The 24,444-nt window shown below is 50.2% G+C and overlaps 1 protein-coding gene across 1 annotated transcript in view; it reads right to left on the reverse strand.

Annotated features, from left to right (window-relative positions):
• The window catches only part of Bcl11b (BCL11 transcription factor B), an 89,969-nt gene that overhangs the window by 59,165 nt on the left and 6,360 nt on the right, over positions 1 to 24,444 (reverse strand). Inside the window, exon 2 of the mRNA XM_050154833.1 lies at positions 16,564 to 16,929. Coding sequence (XP_050010790.1) covers positions 16,564 to 16,929 — 366 coding nt within the window. The remainder of the gene's footprint in view (positions 1 to 16,563; positions 16,930 to 24,444) is intronic.

Here is a 24,444-nt window from a genome sequence, read left to right on the forward strand (position 1 = left end):
TTTAGCAACAGCAAACAGGGTGCTCAACCGTGAACCCGGCAGGTACAAGCCCACCAAACTAGGGTCCAGGATTCTGGGAATGACATGGCCTAGGAACACCAGAGGAGGAGACCATGTGTTTAACTAGCTAGAAAAATGTATGTGAGCGCATCTCTGACATCCAGAGAGAGGCTAGAGAAGCAAGCGTGCATCATGAGCATGTGTGCGCGCGCGCGCGCACACACACACACACACACACACACATCTGTTTCAGGAACATAGACAGGTTAAGCCGTCTGCCTACCTAGAGTCTACAGGGGCCAGAACAAAGCTGAATCTAAAAGATCCTCTAAATCTAACCCTAAGAAATAGCCAAGGCCTTGCAGAGGAAATCCCTGTTCCCCGGCGTAGGCCTTTTAGCAAAAGCTAGGGAGCTGCATCAGCCCTTATCGGACTCTGCCCTCCAGTACAAGTCAGTCAATACTTGAGAAATTTTGTCTTGGTTTGCCCCCAGAACAAACGGTTTACCGCATGTGTCCATGGGAATCACAGTCCACGGTGCCACTGCCCACACATGGAAGTCAACAGCTGAATACATTGTTTGCATTCCAAGACTGAAAAATTTGAGACTTAGGGGTCAGGACTCTTCGGTCCTTTAGCAGATAAAACTTAGGGCCAGACTCCATCGGCAAGCTGTCACAAATCCCTCCCGTTTCCTTTTATTTACAGTTCCAGGGTGGGGGTAAGGGGGGAGGCATACTGAAAACAAGTCACATTGCAAAGGAAATGTCGCAGGAAATGAATTGTCAGGTTCAGGGGCCTCCTGGGCGTTTTAAACTAAGGACTCTTTTATCCTCTCCGACAGCATCCACTGGGCCTGACACCGATAACCTGAAAACATTAAACTTGACCCTTGTCCAAAATCTGATCCTGCAGAAACGTCATTCCGGTCAGCAGGTACCAGGAGCTCCCACCCGGGATTCCGCTTGAGCCTCCGTGGGAAAAACTCAAGAGAATAAACAGAAGCAAGACAGAAGTCTGAAGTGTGAGAATCCCGGCGATCGGGGAAGAAAACAGCACAGATGAAAAGAGGAAAATGCAGTGCCAACATAGGGGTTAGTGCAGCGACTGCAGCTCGGGGCGTGGAGCACAGCGAAGGCGCACACACGTGGAGCAGCCGGGGGAGGCAAATCTGCACAGCTGCCCTTCTGCAGACAGCACCGTGAAACTCCACCAAGACAGAAGCAAACTGACAGCCTCCGGCTCAGCAGGAATACAAGGAAACTTGGTAAAAAGAAAGTTCAAGAAAATCAGATATAAAAAGAGGAGCCCTGCGAGCCCTTAAATGCATGTTTTGTTTTTATTGCATGTGCCAGTTAGAAGCAAGCGGTCTCTCCTCTTGTGATTTTTTAACAAATCCAGCTCTCCTCAGATCAGTGGATGACTGCGTCCCTCCCTTTGATCTCTTTGTACCTTTTTCGAATGGACATAGAATAGCAGGGCTGACCGCTGTGCCTCACGTAAGGACAGGATCTTTCTGTCTCTTTATGTTTCGAAGCTAAGTCTGAAATGTCACTGACTAAAGAACTGAGCAGACCTGTAATTACTTTCAACCAAGTAGTCTCTTTACCTCGGTTTTCGGTATGTAGATGGCATTTAACATACATATTATGAGCCTGCCTGCTTTTCAGTCTGGTAGCATTTGTTAACAAAAAAAAAAAAAAAAAGAGAGAGAGAGAGAGAGAGAGAGAAAGAAAAAAATCACCCATTTCCTTTTAAGGGGACCAAGGAGGACCAAGCACTGACAGTCACCTTCTTACTTTCTTTCCCCGTGAAATCCATTTGCATCTCCTAACACGCCAGAGGTGATGTGGGGTATGTGCACCACAAAATATGTAAAAACTAACCCTTGGTGGGATTAATTTAATAAAGAGGGTGATCACGTTAACACCGGCAACTCTGATGCTTACAGGTCAATCCAGCAGGCTCACAGGGCAGCCGGCTGTACCAGAGGTCTACATTCAACGAAGGCTTATTATATACCATTATTTAATGTAAATAAAGACGCCGGCAGCACAGTCCTCAATGGAAACATCTCTACTACAGAGTATTCCCATTAGAAATTGTGGGAAAATCATAGCACGCCTACTTTGATTTTTATCGTAATTTTTTTTTTTTTTTTTTTTTTTTTTTGCTGGACCATGGATAGAATTCGGAAGGGAATCCTTCAGAGAACGCAGGTCTCAACTTCCTCCAGGAGCAATGTGTTCACCTACCACTCACTTGTTTTTGAAATCGTTTCTTTAATTTTTTTTTTCTTTTTAATCTGAAAACCTGCAATTGGCTGTAATTACCCAGGAAGTCCTCTGCCTGACAGAGAGGACCCAACATGAAAGTGACTTTTTCAGGTGCCCCTAAAACATCCTGAGTGAAACGTGGAGGAGGGAAGGCCTGGATGGCTCATGCTGAACAGAAACAATGACAGTCTCAGTCCGGCCCCAAAAGCTCCCACCCTGGCCCAGGGTGAGATTCCTAACTGGTACTTCAGAGGAAGACAGAAGCAAGTATCATGCAGGAGGCCTCTAGAACTAAACAGACCCAAAAACTGAACAGAAGGAAAGAAAAAAAAAAAAAGAAATAAAATCACTGCGCCATATCTCCAAATCTGAGAAAAATGAAGTCTTGGGACTGGGAAGGAGAAGCAGGGCCCAGAACAGCCTCCACACCTCCTAAGGCCGCCTGCCGACCTGGGAAAAGCCATCAGCAACAAAAACTCCAGACCTTTCAGCTCTAACCCTGCTTGCTATAAGCCCTGAGCAAAGGCAGCCAGGAAGCTTTTTTTCCCCCTCTCCTTCTATGCTTGCATTTTTAATACCCCTTATTCCACACCCTAATTTCTTTGGGGAGGGGGAAGAGGAATCAGTGTCACTAAAAAAACGTCACTGTTTTGCAAAATCCAGCAGCTTCCTTGGCAGCGGAAAAGGCTGGCTGGCATTATCCCCTCATTTGACAAAACTACTATTCTGGGCATGTACTCAAAAACAGGTAGGAAGCAAACGCTGAGAAATAAGGAAGTGGAAACAGCCAACAGCTTCTTCACTACCAAGAACGCCAAGCGTAAACATGATTTATTTAGCTGTGTGTAACACGCCTGTCCTCCACTCAGCTCCAAGCCCACTTGAGTTTAAGGGAAGGGTGGGTAGGAGGAACAGGAAGGGAAAGCTGGGAAGACGAGAAGGAGAGAAGAGGTCACAGCTCCCCAGGGAGGCTGCCGAGCTGAGCGGTTCCGGTTGGAGTTTGAGGAGAGCAAGAATATTCTCCCCCAAAATATATGCACGTGTCAAAAGAAGGCAGCCCTAATCTGTGGGTTAATTAAGTAACTGCCACTAACAAAAAAAAAAAATGCAAGAGCCTATCCATGCGAACAGAATATGCTCGGGCTTCTATGATCTCTGCTGCTCCCTAGCTTTTCCATGCACCATTTGGGCTCCATAGAATTTTGGGACTCTAGGTTCAGCCGAGAGAGAGCGCGGAGAACCTCGGTACCTCCCTTGCCCGTCTTTGCATGCCGACATGGAACTCACTCAGGTCTGTATTCAATTACGGAATGCCACACACCTGGCTGAGAGCCTACGCTACAATACAGCCCCCATCTATCCGCAGTCCCCACCCCTCTCCACCTCAGAAGCTGGAACAAGAGCTTTGCCTAGGTCCCTAGAGGGAAGAGGAGAATGCACACATCCACCCTGTCCCAAACCCAAGCTGGCAAACACTGGAGACACGCAGCAAGGTCGGTACACCTAAAGAGCAGGAGGAGCCTGGAGGCTTTGGGTCCAGTAAGAGGTTATTATTAAAACTCGATTTCAGGTCACCCAGCATTTGCAGAGGGAAAAGAAACCAAACCTCTCTGAGTACAAAATTACAACAAAAAAAGGTAAAATGTTGGCCCCCCGCAGGCCACTGGAGGTCTGAATCTCCCTAGTGAAGGTACCATTTCATAGCCCACCAGCTGTGTACTTGATGGGCACAGATGCCCATTTCGGTGAGCTTTGGTAGGGAGGTTGAGAAAGGAAAAGGAGAATTTCCTCACCGGGCTGGCCAGAGTTCCTTCTTCACCTGCATTGAGCAAGACTCTGCACTTAAAGGCAACCTGCTGTATGCTTCCCAGTCTAGATCCCATCCCCCGACATCCACCCTCCTACCCACCCCCAACTTGCTCCCTACCCTTCCGAGGCCAGAAGCTAGTATCAGGATAGGAAAGGGCATTTTCTGGGGTGTTCAGGTCAAGGGCAACAGTAACACCACTAGGCATTAAGATCATGAATCACATGGTGTTTCCCAAAAGTAAGGAGCTGGAGGTGGGGGCTGCAGAGAAGGACCTCTAACATGTATGGGGATGGGTGAGGGACGTTTTCTAGTGGTATATGCCACAGCCTCTCCCGGAAGCCCCCAGATGCTTCCTCACGCGCGTAAAAGACAACACCCTCTATATACAAGCAGCTGTTGGATGCCTTTCCTCTTTGCAAATTAGTCACCCCGCCCCCAGGGCCCAAACAATAACAGTCTCGCGGGTACGGTGTCTACAAAATCAGCCATAGCTTTGCTCACCACTGGCTTACGTACGCTCCTGTGTAGATGGGAACTGTTAAGTAAAAATAATACGTCCCCATTCTACAGACACAGGCACCGGCTGAGGGGCTGGCTGGCCCTGGGTTCTTGGAGGACAGGACAGGCTGTGGGGCCAAGGGTGAACCCAGAGCCTAAGCCCTGGAGTGGCACCTGACACTCCAACCACCACAAATATTTATCAAACGCCTAAGCGGGGGTGCAGGTGCCCCCGAGGGAAGAAATGCTGTAGGAAATCCTACAAAAAAAAAAAAAAAAAAGTGGTTGTTTCTCCAAGCAGCAGAAGGAAAGGCGCTGGGCAGTGGTGCTGCAGCAGGCTTCCTCCGCCCCTTCAGCTACCGACCCGATGGTTGAACTGCCACAGGATCCAGCTGACAGAGGGCTCCGTTTCCATGCACACCTCCCACACACTGCTCCAGAACAAAGCCAAGCAAAGCCACCTGTGCCCTGAGGACACAGCCCAGGGCTCAGAGCCACATAGTCAGGCAGCCCTCTGTCACTCTGACACCCAGGCATGAAAGATCTATACACCCTTCCGCCAAGGGGTTGGGGGGAAGGGGTCAGGCCCCGGAGGAAAAGTCTTAGCTCAAATCTAGAGGGGGAAAAAAATCATGCATAATTTTAAAAATCACTTTCAAGCCGTCAAAGTAAAAGAAAAAACACAAGTGAAGACCCGGGCTACTTCTTAGGGTGGTAACCGTTAAGCCAGCCAACCCCTGGGCACTGGTCCCACAAGCAAAACATGAACAGGACCCATCCTCTCTCATACCTAGCCTCCAAACACAATAACACGTTCATCTCTTTTGACTACAAATTTGGGATGTGTATACACACACACATACACACACACACACAGACATGGTATTTCATCTTTCATTGTGTAAAAGAACCCAGGTACATAAATATTAATCAAACACAGAACCTGCCTTTTCGTCGCAGCCCATTCTGAGGACAGGGTTGTGATCTTTACCCGTATTTACAATATCCAAAGGCAGTTTCTATCTTGTTGGAACTGACATAAACGGACGTCTGAGAAATCCAAGAGCAAGTTCGGGCAGAGAGAAACCCTTCTTGTCCAGGACGGGCAGGTTTCCGTTCCTGGGAACAACTTGCTGCTCCCCAAGGCCTTTCAACAAATAAATTGACAAGTACTTCAGACGCCACCAGAAAAGCCAGTTGCTGGAAGCTCAAATTAGCTAAACCTGTGGGGTTTTTTCCTTTTTTCTTTTGAAGAGCAACTCTTTCTCAAAATGCTAGGAAGGGATTGTTGACACAGGACCCAGAGAGGTCAGAAGCACAGTCTGCCGTGTCAAGCCCAAACCATAAGCACACATGGACACACATTTTTAAAACCACCTTGCCTACTGTTCTAACGCATTTAATCTGTCTAGCTCACACGGATTTCTGAATGGTGAGTGGAGAGCTGGGCCCAATCCTAGACTGGAAAAGATGTCCCAGTGAAGGCAAATACTTCATCTTCCACAGGCAAGCAACACTCGTTTTTATTTCAGGAGTACCAGCTCCAGAAGAATGCTGGCCGGTTTTCTTAAGAGCTTATTGATTGAGCCCGGCATGATGGCACACACCTTTAATCCCAGCACTAGACAGGTGGGAGCAAGAGTTCGAGGCCAGCCTGGTCTACAGAGTGAGTTCCAAGACAGCCAGGGTAGTTACTCAGAAAAACCCTGTCTCAAAAAGAAAAAAAAAAATCAAAAAAAAAAAAAAAACCCAAGAACAAAACGAACAAAACAAAAATTTATTGGTTGATACTGAAATTCACCACTGATTGTAAGGGCCTCGTGGAGAGCTCCAACAATGAGGTCAATTTTTAAGATGCAGCGTGAGTGCCGGAATTCTAGCAAGGTGATAATTTGCATACAAATCTCTCTAGAGGTACAGAAAGAGGAAGAGGCAGAGTGGAGGTTGAGGAGGGATCTTACTCCAGTCCCAGGAATCCCGTGCTTTCCTGCTTCTGCCTCACTCCACTGGAGGGTTCCATTCCCACACAATGGGGAAAACTTTTGTCCCGAGTGTTTCAAAGTCACAATCCCAACACCCTCCCCCCCCCCCTTGCCCTCTCTGGGGCAGGCCTAGCTGCCCTGCAGGAAGTCAAGCGTACAGAAGGGATCTCAAGACCCTTGCCTTCCGGTCTCACCTGGATCCTTAAACCAAGGTGAACTTAAGATCCCTTCTGAGCAATAGAGGCAAAGGAGACAGGGTCCCTGGACGGTCCCAGGACCCTAAGCAAAAGTCACACGGGCTGGGAGGTCTGCCCCTTGCCGTGGCGGCTTCGGGGAAGGGCCACAGGCAGCTTCCAAGGGGTTCTGAAATGCAATTCCCCAGGCCAGGGGTCACTCGATTCGCCGCACACACTCTGGGCAGAAAGGGGGCGGCAGTGGGGGTGGGGCGTCCCGTGCACAAAGGGCTCCAAAGCGGAGCGGCCTCCCGCCGTTGACCTTGGGTCTCCGCCTCCATCCCTCTCTTACAGCCGGGGAAAGGGGTTGGCTTGGAGCCAGGAGCGTGCTTGCTGGACTGCGGCTGAGCTGGAGGTGGGGGAGGGCTCCAAGGTGCGGGGGTGGAGGTGGGGGGTCGAGGGAAAGGGGTACATAAAACAAAAGAATAGAATCTAGGGTTTCAGCTCGCTTCGCGGAAACCCGGACTGCAACTCCTGCAGGAGCCGGCCCCGGCGGCTGCGACTCGGTGCGCGGTGCCCGAAACCCAAAAGAAAAGTTGCATGAATCCTCCCGTGGAGTGGCCTTTCGGCTCACCCAGCCCCCACCCCTTTCTCCGACCCGGGCCAAAGCAGGCGGAGAAGAAAGGGGCGCGCCTGCCCCACGAGGCCAGACGCCGACAGGGTCAGCTGCGCCTCCGCCCGCCCTGCGCCCCGCGCGGGCAGCTGGTCTATTAAGCCCCCGAATTATGCATGGACCTGGCGCCCCTCGGCCTCCAGCCCAGGGCGCAATCAACGTGCATGGCGGTGAGGGCGGGCAGGAGTGGCCCGAGGAGGACCGGGCCCGCCCCAAGGCCCAGGAGTGGTGGGGTGGAGGCCCCCAGTAGACCCGGGTGAGTCTGGGGAGGGTCACCCGTAGCCAGAGAGGCCCGGGTGCAGTCACCGAGCAGATAGTGTCTATACCACACCGCGCACCCGGCCAAAATATTGTGCGGCCGGCTCTGGGAGAAAGCCATTGTGCTCTCCGGCTGGGTGAATTGGTGTCAATGGACCCAAATTTCAGAGCGACCTTCAAGGAGACAGGGTCTGAGGTGCACACCACGTGGACAAGGCCGGGGGAGCGCAGTTCCAGTACCCCCACTCTCAGGAGCCTAGGAGAGGGCCTGAGGCCGTGGGGGGGGGGGGGCTGCTGGCCGAGAGGCGGGAAAGGATTCTTTCAAGTAGCACCGTCCGGGTGCCTGGAAAATGGCATTAGTGGTACCTTGAGCTAAGAGCCTGAGAAGAGATTCAGTGACGTCTACCCCCATCCTCCGATCCCCATCACAGGCCTCAAAACACCCTGAGACCTTACAGACCACCACCACAACAACCACGGGCCACTTTCCAGACCACTGTCCTGCGATGTGCAGACCCCGACCCGAAGCGCGGACCTCCTTTGCGTCTCTGAGAGACTCTGTTTACGAAAATGACTTTCTTTCCCATTTTCTCCCAAGCAAAGGCCAGGTTGGAAAAATTACATGCCTTTGTTGCCCCTTCCCAGCGAATAAAGTCGCCTGGTTTTCAGGGAAAGTTTTACAAGCCAGTGATGCAGAGAAGACCGCACTGTTTAGGTCTCTTAATTGGCTAGCTTTGAACTAAGGTGGGGGTGGGGGCAGACCCAGCTCGGGCTCCAAGAAAGAACTTAGTTCTGGTTTAGGACCCCACAACGGTTTGCCAGCCATTTGCTGGAGGTGGAAAAGGGTCAAGGGAGGATCGGCCTGTTTGTTTTTAAGGAAAAAAGAATGCAGACCCTTGCTTTCACCCTAAAGCTAGAACAGTCCCTGCCCCTCATCCTCAGGAGCCCGTCCCTAAATGGACTCCTACCCTCTCCAGAAATCTGGCCTGCCTTGGAAAAGCTGAAAGGGGACCAATCAGACAGTTCAAGGTTTATTCTTGCTGGACGCTAACTGGGATTCGTTTGTGCCTTCATTGGGGGCATGAACCAGGAGGCACTGGGGTTGCAGCCATTTTACGAGGCTCTGCATTTAGCCACTGATCCCGATATCGGCAGTTGGTCTGCCCCTTTAAGGCTGGGTCCACACTGACGACCTAAGAGTCTTGGAAAACTTCCCTCTGGCTCTAGCCCATGAGCGACAGCTATAATCAAACATCTTTAGGTGTGGCTGTTTTGGACTGGGGGGGGGATGGTTGCCCTGCCTTGGGGGGTACATCTGAACAGCCTGTCTCCCGTCTACACCGGGAGTGGGGTCCTTCACCCCAGGAATGAAGTCTAGGTATGCTGTATGGGAAGCCACAAACAGATGACATCACCCCCCTCCCCGGAACTCTGTTTGCCGCGCCCCCCCCCCCGCCCCAATCAATGGTTTTCATTTTCAATAGAGCAAATTCTTCAGGGAAACTAACCCCCCAAACCCCATATGTAAATGAATCAAATCCGGATGGTTGGGTAGGAGGGGCTTAGATGAGAAGCTGAGGGGCCTAACAACCTTCTCATATTTTAGCTTAGAAGACGGGAAACAGAGAGGGAAGGGACCGATTCTAGGTCACACAGCAAGAATATACCTTCCAGGTCTCAGACCCCTGCCCCTCAGCCTGACTCTTTCTCCCTGGACCCAGGAAGCCATCCTACAGCCGGGGCAGCACGGTCAACAATGAACACATAACCACAGATAAGCACAGGACAGGTAGGGACACTGTCCTCTCAGAATGGCTTCCAGTACACAGTACCCACTGCCCAGCTAGGAGCAGAAAGTCTGTGCCTACCACAGTAAAAACTGAATCCCACAGAAGGATGGCCCAATGAAGACCCCTTCGGGGCAGGCGGCAGGCGGCGGGTTCCAGTGAACCACCCACAGACTTAGACACTGCCCTGCCTATGACTCAGTTGCCTCTCCTACAAAACGAAAGTAGCAGCTGACTTACAGCTTTCAGAGGGTGGAGAGCGCAGATGGAACCAAGAATCAAATATGACCACATCTCTGCTTGTTTGCCCTTCTGTAAAGTGGGGTTTGGGTTAACACCTACCGCGCAAGGTTAAAAGACTAAATGGAGGATTAATCTTTACAAGGCCTTGGAAACAGGGCCACATAGCACACACTAAGCTCCAAGAAGCATGCATTAAGTTGAAAATCCAACAATGAAAACCTCAACCTCCAGTGAAAAGACAAGCCCAGGGGGACAGCAGCGAAGGCCAGGCTGTCTTCTTTGCATAGTTGTGGACACAAATCTCCCTAGCTTTGCATAAGACTAACATCACCAGCAGCAACAAACCTTGTGCAACACACACATATGCACACACACGCGCACACACAGACACACACAATTGCTAACTACTGTCAAACCAAAAACAATAACAGACTGAGTGTGGCTAAATTCTCCCTCAGAGCCAGGCTTCTTTCTTTCCCCCTTCCTTCTCCTCCTTTCTCAACTGCAAGAATGGGCCAATATGTCATCCAGCAAATAAAGACCTCCGCCTAACAGGAGGTGGGGAGAAAACTCTTCTAGCTGACCAATGCTTTTTAAATCCATTAAGATTTTGGACTACAGCTCAGAACTGAAGTCGTGTCTGTCACTAGCACTGCTCTGGTTTATACAGCTAGGGAGCCTCTGTCCCCTGCTATGCAGAAGCTCACCCCAGTTACAGGTAAAGTGGGACCCTCTGGGAACAGCCCCAAGACTCAGGGTTGGGCAGCGATGGTTAGTGATAGTGATATACTTTCCAGGTCTCTGCCAGACCCCTGCCCCTCAGCCTGACTCTTTCTCCCTGGACCCAGGAAGCCGCCTGCTGGTTACCATCCTGCAGCCGGGGCAGCACTATCAACAATGGACAACGTAACCACAGATAGGCACAGGACAGGTAGGGACACTGTCCTCCAGTCAGTGCCCGTCCTGACTCGGGATCATGAGCGTTAACTTCATACAAGCCACCAAGTCTGTGGTGACATTGCCAGCTCCAGCTCTTCCATGTCATCTCTGAGGCCAGCCTCCCTCTGAGTGACCCCCTGTAACCACAGCTCCTGGACTAGGGGCTGAGTGCACAGCCACACAACATCGAGTAAAATCACAGTAAGCAGCCTGTCCTGGAAAGCAATAGACCATCGAGTTGTACCGGGGCGGAGACTCCCAGAAATGAACAGCTAATACTTCCTCAAACCCACAATTCCACAAAATAAAACAAATGGTTCGTATTTGTGGGTTACAAACAACTGCAACAAGGAGTATAAAATAAAGCAAATAATTTTCACGAGTGAGGAAAAAATAATTCAACCCAGGCCCATGGAAATTTACATCTTAGCGCTTGCTCAGCTGCCACCTGTCCCTCCAAAGCCTTCACCTGCAAGGGTCAAGTTTTGGGGGCCTGAGGATTCCTGGCTGCATCCAGACTCCAGCATGGGCTTCCAAACTCAGGTCAGATGGGGGAATAGAGGTGTTTGGTTCCCGCTACCCCCAGATCTTCTAGGCAACTCACAGAATTCCTCTCCTTAAAACCAATGTCAGCTGGCCAGGTCAAGCAGGTCTCACTCTCCTTTGCTAGGTGACTATGGGCAAGTTCTCCAAGAACCTTCCAAACCCGAATTCGATATAGGATTATAAGTATCTATTTAGAGGCTTAAAACTTAAGTGAGAAATCTGAGGAAACTCCTCTAGGACAATGACAAGAAGAATCCAGCGGTGCCTCTATCTGGACCTCCCGGCGGGCCACCCTGAGCCCTGAAGTCAGTCCGCCAGCCAGTGTTCTCCCAGGGCTATGGTTCCTCAGGCAGAACACGGACCTGTTTCTCACTACAGACAGAACTAATAATTAGTTGTCACGACTTAGTAATAAAACGAGATAATCCATACCATAATGTACATGGATTTAACTAATCTTAATTTTGAGGGAAAATAGCAGCTCCCAATGGATCAAATGCAAGGGTTCTGAGACGCCCCTCAAGTGGGGTTATCTCCAGCTTCCAGCACAAGCCACTCAGTCACTTTCTCTCACATCCAGGGTAACGTTTCTGTTTTTCACACTGAATTTTCTATATATCGTGCAGCGACTATTCTCAGAGCAGCATGGAAACCATGGGGCTCACCAGGACCCCCTTTCTCCAGCAGTGGGATTCTGAAACCATAAACCAAACCCCTGTCTGTCCAAGGGCTCTCCAGGCTCATCCAAGGCCCAGCTCAGGTTTTCCAGTGAAGACACATACAGCACATGGTGACAGCCACCTGTCACCTCCAGGCTAGGGACCTTCCATCTCCCGCCATTACTATCCTATAGCCTGACATTTGGGGTTTGGGAGTGTTAGGGCTCAAACCTGGGACAAATGACAGATGCATAGTAACATCAAAGTAGACTCAGGTCGCCAGGTGCTCCCAGCATCCCTCAGTTCCTACCTATTACAGGGTCCTCCTGGCTGGCATACCTCCACCCTCCACCCTAAACTATTCCTGCCCAGGGACTTGGCTGGGCTTCCCCCGTTTCTCTGGCCCCTAAATAACTCAGGCATTTTGGCTATGCCCATCTCTTGACCAGTTCCTTACCCAAGCACTCGTCTAAATGGCATCTCTCTTCTTCTTCTTCTTCCCGCTCTCTCAAACGAGCTTCAGCTCAGCCTGGCCATGTTTACTCTGGACTTTCCCAGATGCTGCTGTCCCTGCCTGCCTGCTTTCTCCCTTATATCTGTAATTTAAAAAAAAAAAAAAAAAAAAGACCTCAACCCCTTAAGAACAGTCATGTCCTTCTTTTGTTTCCTTTTTTAATTCAGGGAAAGGAAAAGATGGTGACAGCAGATTCCTTCCCGTTGGACCAACCCCCTTTTGAGTATGGCCAGGGTGATAACATGAAGAACCAAATTTCCTTTGAAGGCCACAAGCTATGTGGTATATCCTAGGTCTCCTTTCATTAAGTCCTCTTCATGATGCAGAAAAAGAAGCAAGTGGGACTGCAAAAGTAGAGAGAGTCTCCATCAGACCCACTGCAGTAAATGCCTTTGGGTTCAGTCCGGGGGACACCAAGGTCCCCAACCCCTCCCCAGGATGAGGCACTGTGTCGGACATCACAACATGGCGTTGATATGATAAAAGATAGAAGGGTGGGCTTGAACCCTTGCCCATCTCACTCTGCCGTTGTTCCTGATGTGTGAGTCTCAGAACCCAGTGGAAGCTTCCACAGTTCTCACTGAGCCTTTCCTAAAACACCCAAAATTGTGTGTGGTTGGGAAGCAGAGAGCCATGATAGAAAACCTCGGGTGGGGGGAGCACATACGTGCACTCACATGTACACTGCCCTCCCTGTACCAGCTACCCCCACACAGGCCTGAATCTTCATTGGCACAGAGAAGAAAAACTGAGTCTCTGAAGGGCTGGAGGGCTGGGAGCAGGGTGGCCGCACGTCCTGTCTTTCCTATACAGCTTCAGACCCCAAACAACTGAAATCCCTTCTCTCTGTCCCTTCCCTAGACAGCCCCTCAGCAAACCCTGGGTCAGCCTGGGTGCATGGACCTAGTGCCTGAGAGAGGCCATAGGGAGGCATCACTAGCTGCACCCAGGACCTCCACGGGTGGGTATTACCATCAACACCCCTTGCACTCTTGACTCAGACCTCTGCCAAAGGCTTTACTTCAGCGGATCACCACTGTCCCGAGGTGGGCCTTGACAGCCACCAGGAACTTCCTCTACCACAGCCAGTGAGCATCGGTGAGCATCATCGAGGAGGCCAACGTCAAGGACAGGGCTGCTATCTCCTCACACAATCCTCTTGAGAAGAGCAGCAGGTCTTGAATGAATGAATGAATGAATGAATGAATGAATGAAGAGTGCCCTCCTCCGGGAGCTGAGCTTTATATATTCCTCTCTGTACCTTCCTAATCCTCTATCGTTTAAAACAACAAAAAGATGGCAGACTGTTTACAGCCATCTCCAGAATGATATTGCCAAAGAAGGAGTGGGGACAGAGTTCACACCTCGGTTCGATGACTACTCAGATCTCAGCTCAATTCTCACCCTGGGGACACAGTTCAGGACAGGAAAAAATCTGAACACCTCCATCCATCTCTGGGGCCCTGCTTCAAGAAGTTTCTGGTAGAAAGGAAGCAAGTGAAGGCTGCAGAACGTGACACACTCTTGCTGCCAGCCACCCCAGCCAGACAGAAGCAGAGTCCCGAGGATCAACAGCCACCTGCCCGCCAGCTACTGGCAGGGACCTGCAAGGCCAGAGAGGACAGCCGCAGGGCATGGGGCAGCTGGGAAGTGCCCCTGAAGCCACAGCCAGGAGGAGCAGGGGGCCCACTGAGGCCAGTGTGCCAGCGGCCTGGACAGCTGTAAGGATTTCCAGAAGCCTGGATATAGAAGAGTCCGCGATTCCTGGCTCCCCTCTTAAAATATAAAGACTCAATTATCTTTGAGCAGCTTGCTTCACACACGAATTGACACATTTATTTTACAATAAATAACTGAAAGTTATCTGTGTTTCCTTTACTGTTAATCTACACAGAGAAATAATAAACAGGCCTTGTCTACCAAGCTGCAAGGACTGCAGAGTCCTCAGAATTCAATTAAGCTAAAATAATTAATGCTCTCACCATATTAAATTACTTTATACATTTGAGCCACTGATGTTTTATTCTTTAATCTTTCCTTTCTATTAAATGAAGGAAAAAAAGAAGGAAGAAAAGAAAGAAAGAAAAGAAAAGTTGGTACCCAAATAGGGAGGGGCCAGGAGACCCGGGCGTGGGAAGGAAGGGTGGGTGGATTAGGTCGCGAGAACAAAATGGTCAGTTGCAGCTGGCACAGCAGGCAGAGTGCTGTGTGCCTTTGATTAGAATAACATTTGAAATGCTTTGAACAAACGTATCGCTTTAGGCTGCTAAGGGCTTATTCTACCTATGGAAGAAATCCATTCCCCACCTTACTTCGCTTGCCGTGCCACTGAACAGAAGGGCTGAGGACATCTCCCGTCACACATAAATAAAAATACGATGGGTCACTAACAGTATGGGGGACGCAGGGTATCAGGGGAGCTGGAGGATAAGGACGAAGCTGCCGGGAGATGAACCGCTTTTTGAAAAATCACATTTAGTTGCTTTCTTAAGCAAACTTCCCCACGGTGATCCACAGGCTCTCCTTGGGAAAGACTTCAACATAAAATGAGGATTTGGAGGCTGGGCTCAGTAGATGAAAGTAAATAAGGGCCAGGCACCCCTCAATGGCTGCTGCACGCTCTTGACACCAGGTGTCCCCCCCACTTCTGAAACCCACCCCAAGTGGTATGTCTGACAACGACGAGGGACCAGACGTTCTTCTCGCCTTAATGGTGATGCGTTGTGCTGGCCATGTTTCTGTGCCTGGTTGTGCTGGCATTGTCTTCATAACTGATCCCCACTAAGACCCCCACCAGAAAGCAAAGTCTAGGCCACGATCGTCCACAGGCTCCCCTGCTCCCCACTGCCCAGCCTGTGCCTTCAGACGTTTGCAGACTGTGCAGCTCCTCCCAGCGAACAGGTGACAAACTGGGGCCCAAAGACATGCAACTGGCATGTGTTGGAGGATGACTGCCTCTAATGTGAGGCCCTGGCCTATGCTGTGTGTCACCTCCTCAGAACACGCAGTGTCCCAGTATCCTTAGGGTTCGTGACCCAAACACCACAGGGACTGTTTTTATGTTTCTCCATCTGGCTACCTACTTGCATGAGGCCAAGTCAGAAGGAAACTATGAGAGCGAGTTCCGCTGCCCAAGCACCTGTGGAGCCCCTTCTTTCTCCGTTCCCATACCAGGCCTGCTAGGATTATTCACTCCCTATTGACAAAAGAGGAAACTGAGGCTCAAACGCATGAAGCAGCCGGCCCAAAGTCAAAAGGCAGAACTTGAACCCTCATCTGAACAAACCCTAAAGCCTGTCTTGCTGTCTCTTTGGGGAAACACAGCAGAACAAATCTCTCATATTCCCCAGAAGCAAGACCTTTGGTTTGCACAACACACGGAGGTTCCCTGGGAGACTCTAGCACTCCACAGTATGGCCAAGAAGGAAAGACATACAGCAAAGTCACCAAGTGGGTACATCCCACTGAAAGACACCACTGGTACCTGGGGCTGAGGCTCCATACCTGGTCTTCAGGGCAACAAAACAGCTATCTAGGTAGAACCAAATAGCTAGCCAAAAAAAAAAAAAAAAAAAAAAGAATATCCGTTCTCCTCTAAAGGATCAGAGTTCAGGCAGGTTCCCACAAACTGAGGGCCAGGCAAAACAGGAAGCAGGCTTATGGGTCAGATGGTCTACCTACCTCCTCTTTTCACAGCTGGGGAAACTGAGTCCCAAGAAAGGAGAGGAGACAAATGTCACATGTAAGTGCCTCCAGGTACTGCCACACTCAGAATCTTCTGAGTCCTTACAGCAACAGACAGACACCAGGAAGGTCTCCTGAACTCCATCTTAGAGATGAGAAAAACACCATTTCCGGGTTGGGAATAACAGAGTCCAAACCAAGCCTGGCTTCAAAGCCAGGGACTGAGCCAAGATTACCAACAAAGAGAGGGCCAAGACAACCTCCAAATTTCCATCTTGCACTCCAGGCCACCTCTGGATTAAGCTCAAGATAAGGCTCCCTCACCAAAAGCAAAGTACCCAACATGCAGCAGTCGGGCCTCCCTCAGCTGTCTTCCCCAGAGGGCCACTGCCCCAGATAGTGTGACCCAGAGGCCATCTTGGAAGGCCCTGGATCTCCCTAAGAATCAAGGCTCCAAGGTCAAGGGGCAGGACCAGCTGGGGAGGCGGTTTCAGCAGCCACCAGGTGAGCAAATGTCATACCTGCAATGTTCTCCTGCTTGGGACAGATGCCTTTCGTGGGTGACAGTAGGTGGTCATCTTCATCAGGGGTGACCTGGATCCCGATCTCCACTGGCTCCGACACTCTCCTGAGCTCAGAGCGAGAGGAGGGTGGAGGACTGCCCTTGTCCAGGCCCTTGTCGTAGCAGGCCCCCAGGCCCCCACACTGTTTCTTCTTGTGCTCTATAAACACCAGGATGTCCCCCAGAGGGAAGTTCATCTGACACTGGCCACAGGTGAGTAGGTCAGGGTCGGGGCCACCCACCATCAGCCCCAGGCTGCTAGGTTCCTCTATCTCCAGACCCTCGTCTTCCTCGAGGATGGCAGCCTCCACATGGTCAGCCTCTGCTGGAGACAGAAAGGAGACAGGGGAGGGGCAGAGAAGACAAAGATGGGCTTAGGTGATCACAGGCACCAGCTCCCTCCACCCCTTCCCACTAAGAAGCAGGCCCCTTGGCTGCCAGTTTCTGTGGCTCCCCAAATCCTCCCAGAATTGGAGTTCACCATTCCATCCCATCATAGCCCTGAGGTCATCACAGCAGCACAGATTCTCCACTCCCTGGAGCACACCTTGCCAACTTCTCCCAAAAACGCACACCCCGACTGCCAGCAGCATGGGCTGGAGGCGGCGAGGCTCTCACACTTCAGGGTATCTGAGCATCACTGGGAGAGCGAGCTTCTCACTCCAGATCAATGACTCTGGAAGCCAAACATCAGCATTCTTTAAGCTGCCCCCTCCCCCCTTTAATTCCAATGGGTGACAAGGCTGAGAAGCAAGGCGGTAATGCTGGGCCCCAACCCCTCTCTCCATCTGGAGCCAGGCTCTCTCCCCACCAGCTTTCATTCATGTTCTTAGCCTCCCCATTCATGAGCTTCCTGCTCGCATTCTTCCACCTGAGTCCTGGCCAGGCACCAAACTGGAAAACAGAAACCCAGAAACCCAGACAGGCTTTAGAAAGCCAGTCCTGCCCAGAGAAAGAAGCACCCGTGCTCAGAGGGAAGAGTCAGATTCCAGAATGCGAAAGGGAAGGCCAGCTTCCCCACATGCTGGGCTCCTGCTAAGACCTCCAGACCCTCAAAAACTCTCAGGGCTTTATCAGCTCACACCGTCCTTTCCTATCGGTAGGTTTTCTTTTCATTCAAGACAGGGAGAAAAGAAGGGGGGGAGCCTCTTCGGACTCCCAAATCATTGCTTGGCAGATCTCAAAGTGCACTTTCCATGGGTCTGAAGCAGTCAGAGCACTTCCTTTGGCTGTTTGCGTTATTATTTTGGAAGGGGCACACGACCTAAATATTTTGAAGCTAATAAACGCCTCAAGAATCAGCCACTCCCTCAAGGGACCCTTGGAAAGCCGTACAGCGGAGTGCATAATAAATCAAAGGCAGTGGACGAGGAAGTTCCGTGTTCCCCTTGGGGTCTGGGCAACCCTGGCTGGAATTCTTCCCTGTCAGCTGGGAAGAAGGCACAAGTAGCCAGGTCTTCACGGGATCTGGGAACAGCCACAGGTCTGACACCGAGGAGGAAGGTAAAGCGTAAACTATACGGCAATTAGAAAGGGGAATGATTGGCACAGCGGAGCTGGAGGGGCGAAGAGGAGGAAGAGGCATTCCATGACAGTGAGGTTATTAATGGGCCAGAGCCAGAGAGTGGAAACCTGAAGGGAAACAGTCTGTGGCATCTCCAATACTATGTGGAAGTCGCTGTTTGTGTTTTCGGAGCATAAGCTTGCTCGGGGCCTGTGTGAGTCCATGTGCAAAACTGACTGCAGCGTCTGAGGCCGGTGACGTTGAATGTGCCCCTGGAGCCATGCGTGATACAGGGAGAGAGGAGCAGGTACTGCCAGTGGAAATCACACCTTGAGTCTCTGCCTGTGGTCACCAGGAGGCACGCAGGCCCTCTGTGAATTAAATGTTGACAGGCACCCCGAAAACATGGCAGTTCAGAAACACCCCGCAGATGTGTAAATCCCAAATCTGTTGTTGCACCTTACCAATAACAACAAAACAACAAAAATAATAGGTAAAGGGGCAATCCTCGCCACACCGCCCAGAAACCATTAATTATACTTGAAAAAGAAATCGGAGTTTTCTTAAAAGGGAGCTCGAAGACAATGCTACGTAATTAATTTGCCGATTTATCTTATGAAAAGCTGCCTTGCTATGGTTAAAAATGTAATCACAACCTTCAAGCTGAAGGTTCGAGGGAAAGACTGGGTTCCTGTAAACCGTTTGTCGGGACGTAGAAGGTAATTGTTCGTTGCCTCCTTTCCCTTTAATAATCTAACATTGAGCAATACTGTTTATATTGAAAAGCTTGTACCTTTAATTACCAATTACATATACATAATTTCAGAGCCAAACAAGAGGGCTGTGTGAACAGCCCTTTAGAAATAGAGGGCTGGGTTGATGCCCGTCTACAGAAAGGAAACGCTAATAAATGGGAGAAGAAGGCTGTCAAAGTATTATTTGGTCCAAAAAGTAAAGGGGGGGGGCACAAAGGAAATGAGCTGAAAAGAAAAGAAAAAAGGAGGGCAAAATAAAACTGAGAATCCAAACGAAGCAGGTGAGGTGTATCTGTGGTGTGGTTTTTCAATGCTCGCCTTGAGCCGGCCTGGCAGCGCACCTGGTCCTTACAGCCTTTGATAAAAACAATAAACCCACATCCCCGACCCAATGTTGTGCTCGACAGACCTTTAATTGAGTCTACCATCAATAATAATAATAACAATAATAATAGTTTTTTCAGCCATGCCCACCCATCCAGACAATTCTCTAGAGTTTGAGTTATGCCCTCTCTGCTAGGAGGGTCCAAGTCACAAAATTTCAACGTGATTCTCTAATTCCAAAGAAACACAGGCTTATATAAAAATTAGTAAATGTCATATATGTCACCACGATATTCCTTCCCTGTCCACATTTCCTTTGACCAAGACGCCAAACCAGCATCGTCTTTTGTAATATCTACGTGTAGGTCTGTCCATCTGTGTTCTGTCTGTCTTCTCACTTCCCTCATACAGCGAGGCCCGTGAGCCCCAGTCACTGGTGTAGTGTCCCCAATTCTGTTTACTAAGCTGTAGTTCTGAATTCTGTGTCTCCCCCTCACAGGAAGGCAACCTGGAGCACCAGGGCCCTACAGACAGGCTAGGCTGTGCCGGCACAGGCTCAGCTCAGAACTCAGGCCTTGCCTTTAAAACTGGGACCCAACCCACTGCCACAACTCAAGGAGTTGGGAGGAGAAGGAACCAGGAAAAAAATAAAAACTACCTCCCCTCCCACTTCCAGTGTTGAAAGTAAAACTCCCGAAGGTGACGGCATGCTCGCCCTGTGAACACCAAGGAATGGGGGTTCCTCTCCCCACCTCCAGTCTATGAGAGTGGGTCTCTGAACTAAGGCCTGTGGCTAGTGATTCTTTCCTGGGGAAGGTGACAAGATCACCCCCCCCCAGCATTCAGGCAGCAGAGTTCCACTGAACCCCAACTTCTGGGTGAACCAGGCAGCTGATTGGGCCTGAAAGCTCAGGCAGAGCTCTGAGAGATACCCCAAAGGCTGTGGTTTCATTTCCGCTGGCAGGCGGATATGGGCTGGGCATGTAGTATGTGTGTGTGTGTGTGTGTGTGTGTGTGTGTGTGTGTGTGTGTGTCCCTTCTAAGAACTGTATCAATAACAGAGGAAAGAAAAAGGAAAAGAACCTCTTGGCCAAGTCCTGAGAAAAGGGAGGCTGGCCCTCTGGGAACCCTCCTCGGCAGCCCTGCACTGAAGGCGGAGGTCTGGCCCAGACACTTGCGTATCCCAGCCTCCACTTCCATAGGCAGAGAATCCCACTTGCCACAGGAGAGAAGACAGACCGGCCTCCCAGCCCCAGACTCAACAAACCAGCCCCTCCCTCAGCCTCATCCCACAAACTCAGGCCTTAACAAGCGAGGCACAGGTAAAACATTTCTCTGAAAAGATACGCACTTCCCTGAAAAACTCCGAGCGTCAGGCAGCCTGCAAAATATTACTGCTCTCCATACACCATGAGCCGGATCAGAGCAGCGGTTGCTAAAATGTTTGACTCATTAAAGAGGAAAATGAATGGACGGATGCAGCCAGCAACTTGCTTGAATATGATACCACAGGATTGGAGAGAGTTCTGAAATATTAAATCTAAAGCACGTGAACAAATATATATTTACACACACGGGGGTGGGGGGGGGAGCTAGATTTTCTTTTACAACAAAACCACACTTTATTTACAAGGCTGGGCCTTCTCCCAGCTGGTAAACGCATTTAGAGGCAATGAAATCAGGCTTCACAAATAATAATGGGCATCATTGTTAAGTGGAAGGGGAAACCCTTGATCCTAAGGCAAACCTCCCATGTCTCGGCCCCACTGGGAAGGAATCTGGGACAGAAGACAGAAGTGGAGAGGAGCTGTTCACACTGGCCCAGTCAGGCAGCCATCAAACCTCCAGTGGGGTTCAGAAGGCCTCCCCTGGCCTGGGAGTCTTCTGTGTGCACACAGATCCCAGGACCCTGCCCGTCCTGGTCCATCAACAACCGCTCTACACCTGTCCTTCAGGGAATTCCAGCCAGAAAACCAGCTACCTGCTGTGCCTAGGCCATCCATGGGGTGTGTGCACTGCTATACACACACACACACACACACACACACACACACACACACTATTGTGTACATGGGCTCATGTTCCCCCTTGCTTCTGTTCAACTCCAAGTCTCTATCCTTACTGGCTAACCCACAGTCTGCACAGTCTCAATAAGGTAGGTGGAGACAGTAAGGAAGGATGGGGAGAGGGGGCTGGCTGTTAAAACAGTGTGCCGCCAACGTCACAGCCCACAGCCGCCATCACAATGCAGATGTATGTTTACAAGAAACGTTCAGCATCCAGCGAGCTGGAGACTTGATGCCTGCTTCCCAGGAAGCCGGAGTCTCAGGCAGCTGGCCTGTGCCTACCAACAGTCTGCAGAAGGCTCTCCTCACACTCGGCCGGGTGGACACTCTGGAGAGGCCGAGACACCAAGAGGTGCACACAGCAACAGGAAGCCCCACCTACACTCGCACCCGGCAGAGCCCAACACTTTCTGAACTCCCATCAATTTTTAATTTATTGGATCACGGGGAAAATAACAACCCCAGGGAGGGGAAGGAGGGGGCTGGGTGGGAGAAAGCAGGAATCAATTCTTGGGGGGAGAAAATGATCTATGACTCGATGACGCAAGACCCAACCAGAGGTTTTATGGAGTTCTGCCACCGAGGGAATATTGATGTGCCCAGAGAGGGTAAGGTGGAAGTGAGCCGACACACACACTGGGAGGAAGGCCCACGCTGGCTCGCAAAGGCTCAGGTCCCCAACAGCGTTCTGGCAGGTCCCAACTACCAGGATCCAAAGCAGGAGTTACACATCTATCCCACTCCCTCTGCCCTGACCGCTGTCCCTCAGAGGGTTTAGAAGTGCAGCAGGTCCCCAGTGTCAGTTCCCAGCATCTCCCTAAGACTCTCCAAGAACCACCTCCCCAGAAGGACAGGGTCATAGCCCACATCGGGCTGCCCCCCGCCCCAGCCGCCTGTTTCATGCCAGCCACAGCACACAACTCAAACTGAAATTTGAAAATTTCACCATTTCTTTTCTTTTGCCTTTTCTCTTTCTTTCTTTTTTTCTTTCTTTCTCTCTCTCTTTTTTTGTTGTTTGTTTTTTTTTTTCAAGACAGGGTCTCTCTGTATTGTCCTGGCTATCTTAGAACTAGCTCAGTAGACCTGGCTGACCTTGAACTCAGAGATCCACCTGCCTCTGCCTCCGCGCTAGGATTAAATGCACGCGCCACCACACCTGGCCTGAATTTTCATCATTTCTGACAAGTGGGACAAAGACAGACAGAAATCCGTTGTCACAGAATGTGAGGACAGAGTGGGTTTCTCCTCCTCGGAAACTGACCGGGATTAGGGCTGATATGACCACCTAGGGGCACGATGGAGCCTAGACAGCATTCCAAGAAGGTAGGGAGTTTCTGGTCCATGAAGACATCTTAGCTGAAGGGAGAACCTCACTTATACAGCCTTGTTTGACAAACTCTAGGTAGGGAAATTACACAGTGAGGGCAGGGGACCTCCATCTGCGTGACTGTCCTCTACCAGCCTGGCCTGGGGGGAAACGTGGGTAGATTAAGATCAGCCCCTAAATGTGTCCTAAAGTGCTCGGCGGGCTTAGTCCTCATCCTCTCTCTCCCTGCTCACGACTCTCCAGAACCCCAAAATCAGAGTTCAGGAGGCTGGATCCCCTCAAAACTAAGAACAGACTAAAAAAAATAATACTCAGACATTCTCATAGACCCTCATCATACCAAAAAGTCCAAATGAAAAGCTAAGGCCATGACAAGTGAGAATAAATTGACATACGCTTTGATAAATAAAACAGCTGCCTATAAAAAAAAGAGGAAGAAAAAAAATCTATCAACGACAGAACAGCTTCTAAACACATTTGCCCATGAAACTGCAAGTGCCTTCGATCTTCAAGCCACAGCAGGGCTAGGAATGATTTGATATAAGACTGTTCTCTGCAGCCAAATGAGAGCATTTGTTTTGTTGAATATTTGGGTTTTCAAAGACACAGGGGGAAGATGTCCATGGGTACAATGCACGTAAGACTGTCTCCAGGGGATCCAGATCCTCAGAGGGTACGAGAAGCCCACAAGGGCAGCAGTTTCTTCCCGTGTCTCTTCTCCAAGGTAGAAATTTAAAGACGGCTCCGACCCCATCGTCTTCGGTCGGTAGCTATGCCTCCATCTGAGGCACTTGCTAATCGCGGTAATACTGGCTCTCAGCTTTCTTCAGTCTCTCGGCATGCTATTCTAGAAGGCCCCTTGGAGCGGTTCGCAAATGTATTTGTATTTTAGCAGTTTAGTGAAACAAGGTCGTAAAAAGTTACAGCAAAACAGAGGGATTTTTTTTAACCCTCTTTTTACTTTGAAGTTACCTAATTTTGTGTGGTCTGGCATCTCATTGCAGTCAATAGCTTGAGCCGGCTAATTCCACACCCAAGCAAATTATCAGCTTCCACAGAGAAAGAGAGGGGAAAAAAAAAAAAAAAAGAATGAAATTCTGGAATTTCAGTGGCGACACAAAAGACTTGCATGTGTCAAAAACGCCAGCACGAGTCCCCGGAACACAACACGGCTCACTATCTAGTGTGCTCATTCTGCCAGTAAACAAGAGATCGCTATGCCCACCTCTCACCAGCTCCTGAGGAGGGCACAAGATGTATGTCCCCCTGACAGCCTGCTCCCAGCAATCTTTGGGCACACCCTGGGAAAGAAAGCTAAGCTTTCAAAGGAGGCAGTCCACAAACCAGAGACACGGGGAACGGAATGTGAACAGAGCTCACAGGCCGGTATCTAGCTTCAGTTCTGGAAAGCAGATTTATGAGGTCGGAGAACTGACAGAGAGGGCAGAGCACTCAAGACCCCCCCCCCCAGGCAGGATCATACGAGTCAACGGGGTGCTGAGACAGGACAAAGCCATGATCGGAACAGCTGTATGATGCGGGACCATCATCCCCAGCCTTCTTCTGTCTCCTCCCGACTAAGCAGAAAACAAGTATGCCTAAGGCTAATGGAGTCTTCAGGGCAGGATGCTCAGCCGGCATCAATACCTTGGCCATTCAGTGCAGGGTACAGTCCCCCAAAAAGAGTTTATTTTCACCTATCCTCCCCAGATGTGACATCAGCATTAAACTAGGAACAAAATCCTTGGAGAGTTTAGGCTAAAAAGAATGCCAACCAGGCAGCCAAAAAGAGAGCTTCTCACAGCTACCACCTACCCCATCGTCCAATATGTGTGTGTGTGTGTGTGTGTGTGTGTGTATATAT

The sequence above is a fragment of the Alexandromys fortis genome, unplaced genomic scaffold, assembly GCF_014885135.2.
Source record: "Alexandromys fortis isolate MF-2015 unplaced genomic scaffold, M_Fortis_MF-2015_v1.1 scaffold_91, whole genome shotgun sequence".
NCBI lineage: Eukaryota > Metazoa > Chordata > Mammalia > Rodentia > Cricetidae > Alexandromys > Alexandromys fortis.